This window comes from Rhipicephalus sanguineus, chromosome 8 (assembly GCF_013339695.2).
Source record: "Rhipicephalus sanguineus isolate Rsan-2018 chromosome 8, BIME_Rsan_1.4, whole genome shotgun sequence".
NCBI classification, from domain to species: Eukaryota; Metazoa; Arthropoda; class Arachnida; order Ixodida; family Ixodidae; genus Rhipicephalus; species Rhipicephalus sanguineus.
The window spans coordinates 116659050-116677305 of record NC_051183.1 but is presented as its reverse complement, the minus strand read 5'-3'; the positions used below and the strand labels follow the sequence as shown (position 1 = coordinate 116677305).

The 18256-nt window shown below is 44.4% G+C and overlaps 1 protein-coding gene across 1 annotated transcript in view; it reads right to left on the bottom strand.

The window, feature by feature from the left end:
* Positions 1-18256, bottom strand: part of LOC119402329 (venom metalloproteinase antarease-like TtrivMP_A) — a 67808-nt gene that overhangs the window by 38952 nt on the left and 10600 nt on the right. Inside the window, exons 3-8 of the mRNA XM_037669472.2 lie at positions 17379-17471; positions 16060-16183; positions 11238-11309; positions 10132-10262; positions 4651-4722; positions 60-184 (exon numbers count right to left, since the gene is read on the bottom strand). Coding sequence (XP_037525400.1) covers positions 60-184; positions 4651-4722; positions 10132-10262; positions 11238-11309; positions 16060-16183; positions 17379-17471 — 617 coding nt within the window. The remainder of the gene's footprint in view (positions 1-59; positions 185-4650; positions 4723-10131; positions 10263-11237; positions 11310-16059; positions 16184-17378; positions 17472-18256) is intronic.

Below are 18256 nucleotides of genomic sequence, written 5' to 3'. Positions count from 1 at the left end.
AGAGCGGTACGGGTATATTTTTACATGAAAGTAAAAAGCAAAGCACCGCTGTTTCTTACCCTGTCATAAGGTACACAACGTCATGTTTCCCTGCTACCCTTCCTTGGTTTTTGTAAGCTTGTAGTCCACTCAGCATCTCTAAGGCTTCAATCTCACCGTGGTTGTTTCTACCGAAGTCATGGTCCTTTTTTCAAAAAAGGCAAAAAACAGGCACATGAAGCGATAACACCGACTCACTATTCAGTGGGTCAGTTTTCAGTAGGGCCTGCAACATGTTTAAGTCAGATTTTTGTTGTACATGTGATGTATGCTGTAGAAAGGTGTTATACTGTAATGGTAATTATTGCAAAACTGCAATACTGTATGCCCAGAGACAATAATAATGTTATTATCAATAATCATCATCTGCCAATACGCAATATCCGCCCATCATTTGCACAATGCCCACCATCGATCCATCACCCCCATAATCCACCGAAATGATGGATCGTGGGTCCCATCATGCCCAACATCGGGCAAACATTCAATAGGGAGGGTAGCATTTAAGCGGCAACCTCTTGCTAGTGCTTGTCTGCGTAAATCCGAAACCTCTGGAATATAAACAGCAGAACCTATTGGCAACAGGGTGAGTCATGTGCCTAGTGTAATAAATGTACGGAAACTATTCGTACCGGTATACCAAGAACTTCGAGGGCGCTTCAGCTTCGCTTTCAAGAGTAGAACGCGATAACATAATAGAACCGTGCTCCTATCGACTTCCCAATCGCTAGCCTCGCTTCGCTTTATGGTCGCCACCTCAACCGTGCTGCCGCTGCACGAAAAACGCGCCCGTGGGCCCTTTGGTCCATCTCGCGGGATTTCTGCCAAGCCACCGAAGAACCTCCGAGATGTGCCTACCACCAGCGCTAAATGGTATATATAAATAGTGCGCTGTTTGTTCGCTAGAGGTATCTATGGTGACCGAGCGGCTAAACGTGTCACGCCACGGAACGAGGGGTCACAGGTTTGAATCCGTGGGTCCCCTCAAACCGAGCATTCTTTATTTTTTTATTTGCATCTACCTCGAATTTCCACTCACGGACAATGCTGATTTTCTTCAAAACCAAAGAAGCCGACACCGACACGGGAATTTCTGCGAAACGAACTCTTTCACCCTATCACGTTAATAGCCTCCCCGTAGGAGCTGTAGGAGGCGTTCAGCGTAATGGTTAGCTACATGACTGAAGAGTCTTATTGCAATAACATTTACATGAACACTCTCGGTGGGTTCTGGCCGTCAACGCCATGTCCCGGATATGTATATGTATGTATTTATAAATAAAAGTCAGAAGGAAAAATAGATCAGAAGACAAAATTTCCGAAGCGCGCCACCGAGATTCGAACCTGCGACCCTTCGCTCTGCAGCACAACGCGTTATACAACTAGCGCACGCAACATCCGTTCTTGGGAATGCTAATGGCAAGCCATTAATATGCACCATTTACATTTGGCGGTACGCAGAGCTCGGATGTGCTTCAGCGTGTGCAGTACCACACGCGAGATTGCCCCAAGGGCGAACTCCTACATTTTGCTTCAGTTAGAAAACTGCCCTTGAGATGCGCACTAAAATGTGCCCATTTCTGTACCAGGGGCTGAAACTCCCTATACCTCCCATGGGACGTGCTCTCGCAGGCTCATACGCTGCGGCAGCGCCGCTTCCACCACTGGCGGCTGCCGGGTGTCCAACTAGAAAAAATTCACAAACAAAACATTTCATTCATGACGTCAATTGTGAGTTCAGGAAATACAGAGAGGGTGCGAAACCGAGAGGAGGAGGGTTGCCGCGCAAGACCTCCTTTCCCACTTCACATGCAAGCGGAATGTGTTCGTGCTATCTTTCGGGACCGCTTGCCGCTCGGGCGACGCGGTCATTCGTTAAATTTAGTTAACCATCTTTTTAATTTTGTTCGTGTGTTGTGCACACGAACAAAAGCAAAATATAAATATTTCCTTTTAATCACGTCTTTCGTTGTAAAAAGCAGAGGCATATACGTAGTGTGAAAGTGTCAATCAGCAAAAGCAGCTTCAATTCACAAGTGAAATATGCACATAATGAGCAAACATTGAACCCAGAATATCCTAACCAATGCGAAAATTATTAACAATCACGAGCTGGCCACGTCTTACTTGACTCAATCACGTCTGTTGTGACGGCGAACATATTTTTCTTACAGAAGTTGGTACCGAACAAGGCAGAAGTTCAGGTGAAGATGGAGGCTTGAAGCGATGAGAAATCGTTGAACAGGGATTGCCGCTGGAGACAACGTTTCCACAAGTTGACTTGTCTTCGTAAAGGCGGCAGCATTGCCTTGACGAAGAAAAGACCACTTGTAGAAACGTCGCCTCCAGCGACATTCCGTGTTAAACGATTTCTCAAGTATCAGTGAGTACATTACATGTATTTCAGTGACAGTATTATAAGGCCCACAAAGTTTCAAACTGGCTACATGCATTTCCATGAACAGGAAGGAGTCTATCATTGCTTCACATCATTTGAGCCACATGAGAAACGTAAAAGATGAAGAAACTGTCACCGAACAAACACGAATTCATGCCTTCCATTAAACGTATTTTGCCAGCAACAGGTAGGCTGCCGTCATGACGAATTAGTCTACAGACACTGCGCTTATGTCAGTCCCGTCAGGCTTACAGAGAACTGGATTTACTGATGTACTCACGCAAAATGAATATCTGCTCAAATAATGAACCCATATACTTGTGCTCACCCGTTGTCACTAGGAAACCTCAAAAATCTTCGCGGAGCTGCATGAAAATCTCTGGGTTAACACACCACGGAGCCGCGCAAAACGTGTGATGCTCCGATTTAGCCATCTTCGTCTAATACGCGGTTGGCCCCGTTCACGTGGCTCCCTGCGGCTTCCGTTCGCTGCACGCCCCATGAATGTCTTATCTTTCCCGTATTCATACTTGGTACGTCAACCGAGCAAGATAACCGTGCGCGATCCAACTTGTGATATCGTTGAGCGAGTGGAAGGGTGAGCGGAGGTAAGCGCTACGAACACAAGTCAACCAGTTACCGCGCTTCACTCGATTTAAAATTCAAAATATAAGAAAACAAAAAAATCACAGCATATCCACGCGGTGAATGATGATGAGTGGGGCGAAGCGAACTCGCGCTGCAGCACGGCGATGGCATTGGCGTGAGCGTGGTCCTTCTTGATGGAAGATATTGTGACTAGATTGTTTGAGAACCACAATCTGTTGCACACACCGCAACTATGGCCGAAACTGTTATCAAGGAAGTCCCGCTGGAACCGCGCGTCAGCGCCTTCGGGCAGAGCCCGCCTGATGCGTTTTGCAGCCACTTCACGTGCTCGCACAGCCTCGGGCTCTGCCTGCCGGTACGCGCGCTTTCTCGCCGCTTCACGGTCCTTCACATTATGAAGACGCGATTCGCGCCGCAGCCGTGCAGCTTTGGCCTCGCGGGCTCGAACGGCGGGGTCTTTGCGCCGCAGCCGTGCAGCTTGTCGAGCAGCTTCGGCCTCGCAGGCTCGAACGGCGGGGCCTTCTCGCCGCAGCCGTGCAGCTTGTCGAGCAGCTTCGGCTTCGCGGGCTCAAACGGCGGAATCTGCTTCGCGGCGTCGACGTGCAGCTTCGGCCTCGCGGGCTCTCATCTCAGGCTTCTGTCTGCGAGCGCGCGCTGCCGCCGGCTTCCGTGCCTTCCGTTCCGCAGCCTTGTCTTCCATTTGGCGACTCCGAGCTAAAGAGAAAGCGTGCCAAGAGGGAACCTCATGGTGCGTTACTTGTGAAATGTTGTCTTCGGGTGTCGTTGAAAACACGAGACGTAGTAAAGAAGAAAGAATGCCACACAAACGGAGGATGGACAGACCCGCGACATAAGGAGCTTCGCTTCTAAAGCGCAAATAAACAAAAGAACAGTTCTTTACAGTTCAGTCAAATTTCTTTATTTCTGAAAACTCATGAAAGACAATAAATGCGAACATCCACATCAACCTCACGTCGTTCAAACAGATCTTAGGATGCCTGGCAACCGCTTGGAGCGCGCATGTTCCTTGAAACCGAAACTGACGCTCAGTTTCCGTGGCCGGCCTATAGGCATTCGCGACGTGGGATGGCGGATAAACAAAGCTTCGGACGCCACCGCGCGGCAGGAGACGCGGAAGGGTCACTCTACGCACCGCACTTTTCAAGAAAACGATATCTAAGTGCGTTGGGTTGTAGCGCGCTGCTCAATCAGGGAGAAGTAACTGTGACAGTTTTTTTTTTGTGTGGGCGCTCATCCCGCGTATACCTGTGCGTTTCTTTCGAGCGTCATTCTTTGTGTTTGAGCAGGGCACAGAAAGTGTTGAGCTGGTTCCTGTTCTTCGTGTGACATTCTAATTTGCTACAATCGCATTCATTGCTTCGCCCTTGCGGCGAAACTGCGACCTTTTGATGAAGCCAAAGTACTTGTTTTTTACGTTTACAAAAAAATACGTAAGTCTTCTGGCTGAATAAAGAAGTATACATATGTGCCAACGGCTTCAGTTTCGTTCAGATAATTTTAGTGCGAAATCATGTGAACGTAGTGAGTAAGTTTTTACATTCCTATTTTCCATCTGAAATGCTGTAATTGGAGGTGGATCTTACCTTAGCCATTGTCACTCCGACAAGAAGGAAGCTGATTTTAGGTTTTTCCATGTCCATGTACCTTAAGTTTACCTGGAAGAAATGCGAATGTTTAACAGCGCTGTGAGATTAGGTTTTCAATCAACCGAAGAATAATGCTACAGATAAAGCAAACATGAAATATGGGCAACATCCATAGACTGGACTTCCTTGTTACTCCGACCTAAAAACGCGTTGTTGTTGGTTTCCTTTTCTGAACCCTTCCACCACCTTGTGGGTTCTGCAGAACCGGCTTGCAATACTGTGTGTCTATGCGCTTCAAGTTGTCGATTAATTCACCCTCGCACTACCAATGGTTAGCATCCTGATTAGCTCCATCGGCGTTGGTTCCGGGTTCAATCCACGGACGAAGACGAATTTTTCGGCAACTAAAGAGCTTTATACCTGAGAAATCCGTTGGATTTCTTTGTGGCTTCACGCTACAAACGGGTGGTTGTGAGTTTCCGTTTGTTAACCCTTCCGCCACCTTGCGGGATTCCGCAGAACCAGCTTGCACATTTCACACTACAGCCGCTACATTCGGTTGCCTCATACATTTTTATATCGTCATATTTGGTTGGACACATACGTTCGGAAATCTCAGTACCATAGTGCATAAGCTTCTGCGCAGTTTGGTCTAAATGAGGCTCGGATTCCTTGAGGCGGCAAACTTATTTTCAGAAGAGCTGGGCTACAAGATTTATGTATTAACTATACAACAGGCAATGAGAAGTTACTGATAATTATCTCAATCATTTCAGGACTCACCCTCATAAGGCTTTTTCGAGCATGTTTTTAAACCATCCTAGAGGTTGTTTTTTTGAGTATGTGCGTCAGCCAGAGAGTCCTGGGTAATATTCATTACCGTTCCTAAAGGACGTAACAATGAGGGTAGCTTGAATATGTAGTTTGCAGGAGATGTCATGAGCATTGTCGGGGCTCGCTCAAGATGCTGACGAGTGCAATAATAAACACGCAATGCCGATGCTTCTCGAAAACAGCGTTCTAGGGAGGCCAGAACCTACATTAATACTCTACACAAACATCTCTTAGACAACTACCAGATACAATTCCGCTGATCACCCGCCTTCACATAGTGAAATAGTCTCGATGTCAAATTTTACACGGATGGCTTGACAACTGTTGGGGCATCTGCAGGAGCTGTTATCTTCCCAGCAAAAGCCGAAACCTATCATTTTAGAACATCTCATAGGGCTACGTCGACTGCAGTGGGAATGCGGCACTGCCTGCTGCACTGGTAAGGATTCAACCAGAGTCACCACTGGAATGGAAGATATTTACACATTTACAGACTCGAAGTCAGCCCTGCAGTCTCTGTCGGCAGCTTTACATCGTGGTGCACAAGACCAACTAGTATTCAAAATAAGAAAAACCAATCAGCAAATAAAATACAAAGGGCATGACATAACTTTCCAGTGGCTTCAAGGCAACTGTGGCATCGACGGCAACGAACATGCCGATAATGGTGGAAGGAACGCTCATGAAAGTTATGAGCAGGAAGTCATTCCACTTTCAAGAATCGATGCAACATCAAAGAGTCGCTCGCTCACGCCTGATGTAACACATTCAATGTTGAATACGGCCGGTTTTCTGGATACCCGCCTTCACCTACTGGATCCGTCACTTCAACTTCAAATTGCATCCGGACTATCCCGATCCGAAACAACAGTCCTCTGCTGCCTCTGACTTGTAGTGTCATTCACGAACAACTTTGCATACCGAAGCGGAATAGCACACTGTGGTGCCTGTGATTACTGTAGCAGAGAGGAAACCATTGCACACGTCCTTTGTGATTGTACTCACTACAGCTCCCAGAGACAACAGCTCTCAGCAACGTTAGCATACCTAGATGAACGGCCCTTTTCCGAGCAATCAGTTTTGGAGTGCCGGAACATTTTAGCTTCCAACCAAAAAGCGATGAAGGCGCTGCTGAAATTTCTGCGGTCAACCGGACTCGCTAAACGACTACGACACCCCAGTGCTTGTGTGTGTGTGTGCGTTTTTTCTTTATATTTCTCTCCTTTTTTCTTTTTTTCGTTCCTTCACTGTCTCTTCCTCCTTACCCCTTCCCTAGTGCAGCGTAGCAAACCGGAAAATTTTCAGTTAACCTCCTTGCATTTTGCTTAACTTTTCCCTCTCTCTAGTTTCAAGCTTTAAAGTTTCTCAAACTTTTGACGTTCTGTGCAACTGTTTGGCAAGGCCATAATGCCACACTGCGTATGCTCATATTGATATTTTACTCGACCCCACGTGGCTACACGCTTATTCAAGTGGTTCTCTGAGGCCATCGCACAGGTCATCTGCATGCAGTGATTCCGGTACGAGCTGACAACCCCCCATTGCTGCAGCATTTCTTTCTGCTCCTTGCCCGAGGCTGGCATGTTCTTTCCAATGATGTAGCAGTCAACCGCGATTTGCCTGTAGTTTAGCGGCTTGAAAACTGGCAGCCCAGAAGCTGACTCATCCACATCGTGATTAACACCTCCATAGATATGGTCATTTCCATGTTGCCCACCCCACAATGGTCCCGCCAGCTCCTTTGAGTTCTCAATAAAAGAATAAGGGAATAAACGAATAAATGAATATTACCACAAATAAACAAATATCAAGGCGCGAATCATTACCCACACCCCGGCGTTCCCTGACGTAGGAAAATGTCTTCTGGACTCGAAATGTTTAGCCAAAAAACGCCAGGCCTGCGCTGAAACCGCAGCACAGTCACAGCGAAAGCAGGAAGAGCGGCGTTTCTAGAGCCCGTTAAGCTCTCTTGGGGCTACAATACAAGTACACTAGAAAGGTACCCACTATGCCATAAATCAAAATTTTTGTGAAGTTGGGAAGCACCTATTAAGCCATTATTCGTCATTCTGCGGAGAAGCGAGGCACCATCTACACGTCTGCAAGGCATTATGAGCACTTTGTTGACACGACGACTGATAACGATGAAGAATTATGGCTCAGCCCTTTGTAATGGGTTGGAATCTTTAAACGGCCCACCAGTTATGTAAGGAGTGAAGTGAATTCTCTTGTTATCAATGCTGCTAAAACAAAGGCTGTTCTATTCAAACCACCTAATAAAAAATGTATAATAGCTTACACTTACACCTCGGTAACAGAGAGATAGGTATTGTACAAGACGTTAAAATATTGGGGGTCACTTTCAGTGAAGACTTAAACTGGGATTCGCATGTGTATGATGTTGCCAAAAAGCTTGCCAAGGCATGTGGAGTGCTTTCAAAATTCCGAGATATAGTTTCTCCAAAAGTTAAACTCCTTATTTATAATGCCTTATTTCACTCGCACATCAATTACTGTACCCTCGTGTGGGGAAACACCACGCAAAAGAACAAACTAAAATTGATCAGGCTACAGAAGAAGGCAATACGACATATCGCAGGTGTTCCATACGACGCTCATACGTCAACATTATTCACAACATTTAACGTGCTCCAAGTAGAACAACTGTACAATTTCAATCTTCTTGCTAAATACAAACATGGTTTGAAAAGTAAAAACAATTTTCTGACACTGTGTCAGCTAAAAGAGTCATCCGCAACACCTTACAACATAAGAAAAAGAGACACATGGCACATACCGTTTTCGCGAACGAATTATGGCCTTAAAAGTCTTAAGCATATAATGCCAAACTTTTTGAATTATCTGAACAACAAAGGCATTACGCCTGATACGCTGACAAACAAGCAGTGGAAAGAATATTTAATTAGTAGCCCCAGACACTGTCTCTGAATGTTATTTCAGAGACAGTTCATTGCACTATGTATTATGTGATAGTACCATATTCCATTTGATATTTTGTTTGATTAGAAGTGCATATTTTTCTTTTCATATGTACATCTACAAACATGAGCTGTTTCATGTACTTGTGTTTTCGGTATGCATACCGTTTCAATGTAGTGTTTCTTGTATATATATATATATATATAGTTGTGTTCATTTCAATTTTTTCTCACATTATTCTCCCATATTTATACCGTATTCTTCAGTGTTTGTCGATTTTTTTTTACACTATCTCTGCAGTTGAAATGTGGTGCTAATTTTACTGATATTTTGCTTGCTTGTGTTATGCTTCCTTGTACTTTTCCTGTTTACCTGCTTGTATTTTTTTTTTCTACATGACCACATGTCTGCGGTCAATCTGCTTAGGGTCAGGAATCCCGTCAAGCTGCATTTTAGCAGCTTTTAATTCCTGTCCTTGCATCTTTTTTTTTCACTTTTTTAATCTGATTTGCATTTTGTTTTGTGTTGACCATTACTATTGTATGACAATATTGAATTCATTGTACCTTAACATTGTGCTTTAACATGATTGCTGAAAAAAAAAAAAAAAAAGAAGATTGCTAAATAAACTGAAACTGAAACTGAAACTGAAACTAATTTGCATTGGGTGACGCCCGCTCGCTATTTCCCTCTCCCGTCATGATGTATAACATACGTTGACGTGGGAGAGAGATGGGGGGGGGGGGAGGCGAAGAACTTTACTGAGACCCCGCGGAAATGGATCATGCGCTTATGGGCTTCTTTGGCAACCGATACAAGTGCACTTGCGAGGAACCCACTACGCTATAAGTCATTGTAATTTGACTGAGACCCTGAGGAAGTGGATCATGCGCTTATGTGCTTCCTTGGCAACCAATACAAGTGCACTTGCGAGGAACCCACTACGCTATAAATCATTGTAATTTTTTAGAAGTAGGGTAGCAGGCACTGTACCATTTCTCGTCATTCTACGGAGAGCGTTGGTACCTGCTAAACGCCTGTAAGGCATTATGCGCACTTTGTTGATGCTGTGCCTGATGACGATGAAGAATTATGGCAGAGCCCTTTGTAATGGGTTGGAAGCATTCAACAACCTACTCGTTGCGCATTTCGCATTGTGTGATGCCTGGTTACAGAATTTGCGTTGTGCGACGCTTGGTGCTTATTTTACTCTTCTGCCACGCTATATTGCTAATGCTAATGTGGTTCCTTATCGACATGAAGCCTGTATAGGACCTTTTTGCAAAGCAGTTTCAAGCACCGGCATGGCTCAGAGGTTGAATACTGGGCTCCCACGCAGAGGGCCCAGGTTCGAACCTCGTTCCATCCTGGAATTTTTTTCTTATTTCGTTTTTATCCTATTTCGAGCGATATTGGTTACGGACACCGGCTATGGCGGCGGCGGACAACTGCGGCGCCAAAAACGGCCGGTGAAATGATCTCATAACAGCTTTCGCTGTAAAAGAAAGGGAGAGAGGCTTTTATTGGAACAATAATGAGCGATATTCCTCCTAGGGTATAGAAGCTATTTTCTCTAGAGAACGTTCGATAAGGAATGTGGCAGCCATGATATCAGCCTTCTATGTTTATATGAACATTTCCATATATTCTTGACTTGCAGCTCTTTCAAAGAAGTACACAAAAAGAAATACAAAGTAGCCTTACCGCATTAGCCATGATTGCCAAGTATGCAATCAATTCCTGATTTTTCTTGAAATATTGGTGGTGCGCTTTATCGGAAATGATATGCAGCTCGACAGTAAACTTGTCAACGCCCGCAGCCGGTGATTGCGTAGCTAGAAAGGATGGTAGTTAATTAGCGCATTTTCTTTTATCTTTCACTGGCTCTATAAATAAGCCTTGTGCGTATAAGCCGCTACAATACCTGGTATATGCGTTTATTAACACATAATTTACATTGACCTACAGTGTACAGCTTCAAATGAAAAATGTGTTCGTACATGCTCTCTGGCGCTATACATAGACGCTTCCCGGGATTATGCAAAGAAATCCAAAAAGCGAACACTGTTCTATTTGTCCGCGAAACTGGAACTATCGTCCTGATTTTGATGTGTCATTGGCGAAGCCAAAGGTATCAAGATTACTTCATGCTGTTTTAAGTGCAATGCTTTGTTCAGTTAATTATATGTTTGATCATTTGAATTCCTAGACTTACACACACGCTCTTCCTCAGCGGTTTAACGCACCCCAAATGCCCGTTTGAATAACGCTCGGCATTGTAATTAGACATGCTTGTTAAAGAACTCCGAATTCGAATCAAATCCATAAGGCAGCATATGCCGTATTCAGTACAATTTTCTTCAACTTATAAAGCTGATAATGGCTACTGGTAATTGTTATATGCAGGATATGACGAAATGAAGTTTTTTCTGACTGTGAGAAAAGTCAGCCATTTTATTTTACATTTCCCTTGGTGCTGCTTACGACAAGAGTCATAGATCTGAAACAGGTAATATAACAACTTATGGAATTTTAAACTGCCTGCTTCGTTTACATTAGGTCAGGTATGGAGAAAAGTAGTAAGGTAGACAGATGGGCAACGTAGAATCTATGCGTATTTGGAAAACCAGCGCGAAAGAATGCTAGGCACGCACGGTGTTAGTTTCTCGCCTTTTCAGCTTCGCTCAATAAGTTTCATTTTTTTGACAGCGCTCGTCCTGCGTCCTTCTTTTCTTGTGTTTCACCGTCGTTTTCGCACTTCTTTTCCATGTATGTATAAAGAAAAGCTACGCTTCAAAAGTTATACTCACAGTGAGAGCCTTTGTGACTACCGTTGCTGTTCTTGCGGTTCTGTCTTTCCCTCAGGCGTAGAATTTCGGGCTCTTAAAATACATACGAATGTATACAATGAGACTCTGGGAATCGTTTCGAACTATATTTATTATTGTTGCACTGTCATTTACCAAACACAGTCCTATATTGATGTAGATATATCAATGTATATTTCATGCTGCTGGAAAATATGTAGTAAAATGATCTAATTACGAGTCTAAACAAAGATTACAAAGGCTGCAGTGTGTTTCATGCTGATGAATTTGCAGCCACTAAAGCACTAGATCCGCTGTGGGTGGCATTTAGAGCTATAGCAGTACAGCAGGTGAAATTCCGCGCCTCAATCAAAGCTTACTGATAACTCTCCGCAAAGCTGCATACTATGTTCCTTGGCCATGAAGTCACACAAGTTCATCTCGAGAAACGAGCAAGTTAAGCCCTCTGGTATTTATACATAGTAACTAAACAAAACAAATGTTGTTATAGCAGTTAAATGTAGCGTATATTTCGCGAATTTGACAATAAGCTTTAAAAGAAAGTGAATGCTGTTTTAGTCTTTTTCGTGATGAACGTGTCTCCTTGAGCTGTTAGCTACTGCATACTTTGCCTATGGTAGTTTTCAATCAGACGTCCTGATAATACCCTCTGTAGTTTGCACCCTCTGTAGTTTAGTGGTTCAGTAGTCAATTGCAAAGCTTAGACGTACGGCGCATGAATGAACGAATGGATGAAGGAATGGATGAATGAATGATTGAACAGCTTAATTAAACCTTTTTTTAAAGTGAAGGGGGAATGGGACAGAGAGGGGTGTGACTACGTAAACTAAGCCTCCTCCACCCTCACAGCCCACTCCACGATGGCCTGCCGGTGGTCGGCCCTCGACCTCCGCCAGCCTGCCGCCCGCTGCTCCTCTATAAATATGTTTCAGGAAAAGGGCAAAGGGTGCTAGGGCACACGCACATGATAAGATTTAAAGATGCCCTGCAACATTTTTCCAAGTAGCCATCGAATAGCTTTATAAATGAGTTTATTGCCTCAAGATTTGACCGCCGCAATTTTTTTTAGAATTCCTCAAGTACGAGCGGAGTTACAAAGATTTATCACACTCTGTAATCGCTTTCTCTCTTCTCTCGTCCCGAAAGCACGCTGGAAGCTAAAAGGGAGGCATGGAGCATGAGAAAGTTTACGTCACGCACGCGTCATGACCTTGAGCACCTTTTTTTGTTACAAACGCGCGGCTTACTTTCAGTGTTCGCGAGTGCGGGCACGTCGCGGCCTCCTGTGGCGGTCGCGGTAACTATGCAGCTCACGATGGTCAAATAAGCCAATGGCCGTGAATTTTGGTTATATGGCGCGGTGATTTGGTTATATGGTATCCTTTGTTGAGGGAATAGGAAAAGATTTCTAGCTGACTTTGAGAATTACTCGTAAATTCGAGGCCGCGTGCTGTGCTGTAATGTTTGGCTCGCGTGTTTTCAGAAGCCTCGACTACTGATCGGCATCGTTTTCTGACAATGTTGAAAAACTGTTGCAGGGCCCCTTTAAGTGCGGCATGGAAGAGGCGCGAAATTTACAGAGGGCGAAGAGTAACTGGAGGAGTAAAGGCGGTGGGGGATGTAAGGCAATGGAAAGGGGCGATTCTGCAGCTGTCGCCATAGAAGTTCGCACCTGCGCGGGGATTTGCGTATGAGTGGCGGGAAGGTTAAACGTTGTACCTGTAGTGCATGCAAATTTCGTGGCATGTAACAACCTGACCCCGCGCAATAAATTTCGTCACCTGTCGTACTGAATAGTTCACACCTGTTTACTGTATAAGAAACTTTTATATCGTACAGTTGCTTCAGCATTGTAGGATCTATTTTCGAATACACCAGTAGTCTGTACGGTATAAGAAGTACTTAAAAAGCGATTTAATTCACCGCCACATAAAAGCATTTATTTTACACACATTGGTGCTTTCTGCTTCGATGAAATAGAGCAATGAAAAATTGAAAGGTTCCTCCAAGATACTGAGCAAACCAAATTCACTGCTGGTACTGTTCATGAAAATTTAAAAATAATGCAGAAAACATTCTTAGTATAAACACACGTAAGGTACAAACATCAACAGTTAAGAGCATGCTAATCTTTATTTATTGATCTTCATTCTTTATTCCTCAGATACCCCACTGCGCCCAAAGGGGGTGTACAACAATGAATGATATACATCTTCATTCGCACTTATAATACAACTTCATTCACACATTAATACATCGTTGTTCACATAACAGTAGAGGTTTCAGCATTGAATAAAACATATCTTCGTTCCCACAATGTGCATTCTTTTCAGTTAGCTGATTCGACTGTTTAATTTTTCTAGGCAAAAAAATGAGTTAATGTAGAAGTTCGTCTTAGCTGGATATTCCAGAATTCTTTAACTATGATCAAGATGTTTTGAAGAATAATGAGGTTTATGTAGGTAAATTTCTCTGGTAATTTCACTTTTATTATTGGAAATAACATAAAAAAATTTTAATCTCTGTTTATAGCGGCGGTCACAAAGTCATTCGCACCCTAGCTCAACCTTCATAGCAGTGCAGCCCTCGCTCCTTCCGTACCATCCCACGACGAACCTGGCAGCCCGCTTTTGTATTTCTTCAAGAGCAGCAATTAAGGTTACCTCGACAAGGTCCCACACGACACAACCGTATTCTAAGATTAGTCTAATGCAACTAGTGTATGCCATACGTATCGAGTTCACATGCGAACATCGCAGGTTTCTTTGAATGAAATTTAAAGCTTCACCAGCTTTGGCTATGAGAGTGTCTACCTGAGGTTTGTACGAACATTCAGGCGATGGTACCTCACCTACGTACTTCAGCGTGCTGCGTTGTGTCAGCTGCACATTGTTCAGGTGGCATCGCGACTGAAATGGTTTCATGCTTTTAATAAATAAAAGATGTACAGGGGCGGTCAAAAGTTCCCAGGCCGCGACGCCCGGCCGCGGAGCAGTGGCTCACTACTATCGGGGCGCTGCCATCGCAATCACGCCTTGGCGCACGCTGGCGTCCACGGTGGGCGTGGAAGGGGAGGGGTGTGTGTCCCTCTCTCCTTCTGTTGCTCTCTCCTTCATAAGGAACCTAGGTATAAACTACTACTGTGCAGCGCTGCTTATTCCACTAAGATGTTCCAACCAGCCCCAACACAAGCTCTTCTGAATACATTTCGGGCTCCGACCAAGCCCGTATGCAGCGAGATGGCCTGCGAAGACGGCTGATAGAACCACCGCAGTGCCAATGGAAAGTTAAACGCACGTTATTGTTTTCCAGAAAGCCGAAAACCATGGTGATGTATATGGTGCCTAGCTAAATGTGGCCGCAGTCATGATGCGTCAGTTTTCCGGAAGGCTGCCGCCTCGCTACACGCTGCACAGTAGTAAAACATCGACGAGCGGACAGTGAGGGAACATGACGCACCAAGTTTATACGTCGCTTTCTTATCAAGGAGAGCAAGAAATGGAGAGGGGTGCCCCTCCCCCTTCACGCACACGCTCGACGCCAGCGTGCGACAAGGCGCGATTGCGATAACAGTGACCCGATAGCAGCGAGCTGCTCTCCTCACCTGGGCGTTGCGGCCTGGGAACTTTTGACCACCCCTGTACCTTGCAATATTGAAATTGATTTTCCAGTTGGTACACCAGTTAGGAATGAGCGATAAGTCGTTCTGAAGTTTGATGCATCATTGTGATCGAAAATCTTTTTTGTAAACAACACAATCATCAGCAAGCAACCATATAGAAGATGAAATTCCTGCAGAGATATAACTAATATTAGTGAAAAGCAATAGCGGGCCTAGAAGGGATCCTTGTGGGATTCCTGAGGTGACAACTGCATATGCGGAGCAGTTTTCACTCAGCGCTACACGTCGTCTTCTTTGAGAAAGGCAACACTCGATCTATTTAAAAACAATTTTATTAATGTTCAGGGTGGTAAGTTTAAACAATAGGAGTGAATATGCAATCGAGTCAAAGGCTTTCCGAAAATCCAAGAACACACCGTCAACCTGTCCTACTGTATCCACGCCCGATATTACATCATGATAAATCTCCACTCGTTGTGTTGTACATACAGTCCTTTACGAAATCAATGGTGCTCGTTGATTAGTGTCTTATGCTAATTGAAATGATTTATTTTTTCTTTATATATAACGTGCTCGAGAATTTTACACGGGGTAGACATGAGTGCTATTGGTCTATAGTTAAAAACACCACTTTTGGAACCTCTTTTATGTATCGGTACAACGTGCGATATTTTCCAGTCATGTGCTAAGATACCTGTCGCTAAAGATTTTTCAAGAATTGCCTATAGGTACGTAGAAATTGGCCCCGCGCAACGTTTGAACACACGCGGAGAAATTCATCTGGACCACTTGGTTTATTGACATGAATGTCGTTCAATAATTTTTCAATTCCACTAACACTAAAGTCAGCAGGAAGCACCGGCGAAATGTTCATAGTAGGTGGATGATAATTACAGCTGTGTTTGGGTAAGAATGCGAAATCTAAAAAGTTGTTTAGGCATGCAGCGTTATTTACGCTATCCGTAATTACCTTACCATTATATTTTATCTCCTGTATTCTAAAAAAAAATCAGCCACAATGTTTTAATTCCAAAACATTTTAGGATTAGATTTATCATATGGCGCCCCCAGATTCTGTGTATTATTATGTTTGTCTCTTCATGGGAGAAATCTTTCTGCCTTGAAATAGGTAGACAGCGAAATTATGCGGCTCCAGAAAAATACAACCGAACAATTGCTTACCTCCTTTGATGAAGTTTCCTTTGATTGGATCTACCTCAAATATCTTGTGTAGCATCTGACCTTGCATTGAACGTTCGCGTTCTGGGAGAGGCTTAATTCGTAAGTTGTCATTGATGATACCTTCCTACAGTAAAACGAAAATAGCGTAACAATTTGTGCATGGCACTCAGTTTTTTAGAAGTACATATATAAATTATAACAAACCAAGCAGATTATTCAGTAGTGTGTTTGGTTGAAAGAATGTTACAAAGGTCGGAAATGCGAGCACAAATTGTGAAAGAGAGCTTGAGGCTGGCACCTACGTTGACTGTTCCACCAACGCATTGTCTGCTCGTGCAGGCTCTGTCGCTACTGCCCAGTTGCACATACACTCCATCAGCATGCTAGCATTGCAGCCGCATGCATCATATATCGACTGCTACAGGTTTTAAGAGAGATCACAAGAGTCAGGGCAAATACAGGCACTGTGTGCCCAGCTGCCACGTCTCGACAGCGTTGAACGCTCATCTAGTAAACCTGGCCGGACGGGAGTCATGTGCACTGCTTATAAACGGGACACTGCATCCGTACTGCCGCATTCCGTCAGGCCACCACAAACATCACTGTCACAAGCATTTTCTCCCGGTGACGCAGTTTGGTAATTATTCATTTGAAGGTTTCACCTTTCACGCGTCTGTGGTGCCGGTTCCTGTCTCAGATCTTAGTGTTGATTAAAAGTGCCCTGCTGTGCGCTGCCCATTTGTGCTGTTTGGCAGGTAAACATCGTACAATTTTTTGCGTTTTGTCTGTGTGTATAGGCAAACCTGAATCTCGTAGCTCTAAAAGAATTGAAGAGACGAACTTATTCAACGTATTTGGCGGTAGCACAGTTTCAACACTTCATTATGCTGTTACTAAATAAAAAAACACGAATGATTCGCATATTGTGGTAAGGATTTATTGGCTACGAGTGAAGATTGTGAAATCCACACGGCCTTTGAGAAGAAAGTGCCAGAGGCTGTGTGAGCTCCAAAGGATAAAGTATCTCCGTAGTGAGAGGGCACACATGCACGTGGAAAGTACCGCATCTATAAATATTGGTTACTCATTGTAACGTCTTGAATGTTTCCAAAAGAAATCTGAAAAGATGCTATATTTGTGCTGTAAAAGATTTTTCGAAACACTCCGCGCCGAAAGGAACGTTCTATTAGGAAAGCAGAGAAAAGAAATGACTGATGGTGCATGTGTTTATTCAAAGCACTCTATAAGCTGCTCGCAAGCTGCAAAATACATGCATATGTTGAAGGTAGTGAACAATCTCTACAAACAACATAACTTACGACTTCCACATTGCCGTTTTTCTGTCGCACCATCAGGGAGGACTGGTAATGTGTGTCATGGTATATATTCTGTTGAATGTGAGACGTATCTACCTGCAGCATACAAAGAACGTCAGCACTGATAACTGTACATGTCACATGAAAAAGTCGTTATTGAAGCTTTTGTGGAGGAAGTCATCGATTACCCTTTTCCAGAACACATGCATCTAAACTCTACAAATAATGGAGAGATTTAGACTATCACTATTGCAGGATTTCTCAGGTATTCCCCGAGGACCTCAATAATTATTGTGAAGTCGATTCACGTCAATATTCATTCAGGCGAAAACCTTATTTGTATCATACGAACGGGATCTTGATCGAGAAGCTGGCGCCGATACGAAATTGTACAAAAGCTCACTCGACCACAAGCGCGCCTCGAGCATCGTGGCGCGTGCTGCGTGTTCACCTCTTCGCTGTGGCGTTCGCGTTATGAAACAAAGCAAATAAAATAAAAGTGGCCTTTGTGCGACTCGGCCTAAAGTCACGTGGCTACCAACGCGCGCCGTAGTTTGAGGCACGCGAGCTACAAGTTCTCTTCGAGTTTACAGCGTTGGCGTGACGTGAAAAAAATTGGCGCGTATCTGCGTGCTTCGCTGCAAATGTCGTCTAAAGACGATAGAAGAGGCGCTGCGTGAGATATGGACGCCATCTGGCAATACGTCGGGAAACTTGAGTGCTGTGTTGCGGGCTGGTAGTCCCGGCGCAGCGGCAGGCGAAGACCGGCGGTGACCAACGCGACCGGTGGGGACGCCGGCCAGCCCGAACACGCTGTTTGACGCGATGCGCCGAAGGAGTAGAAACGTCCGCACTCAACGAGTACTCTCCACGAACTCTCT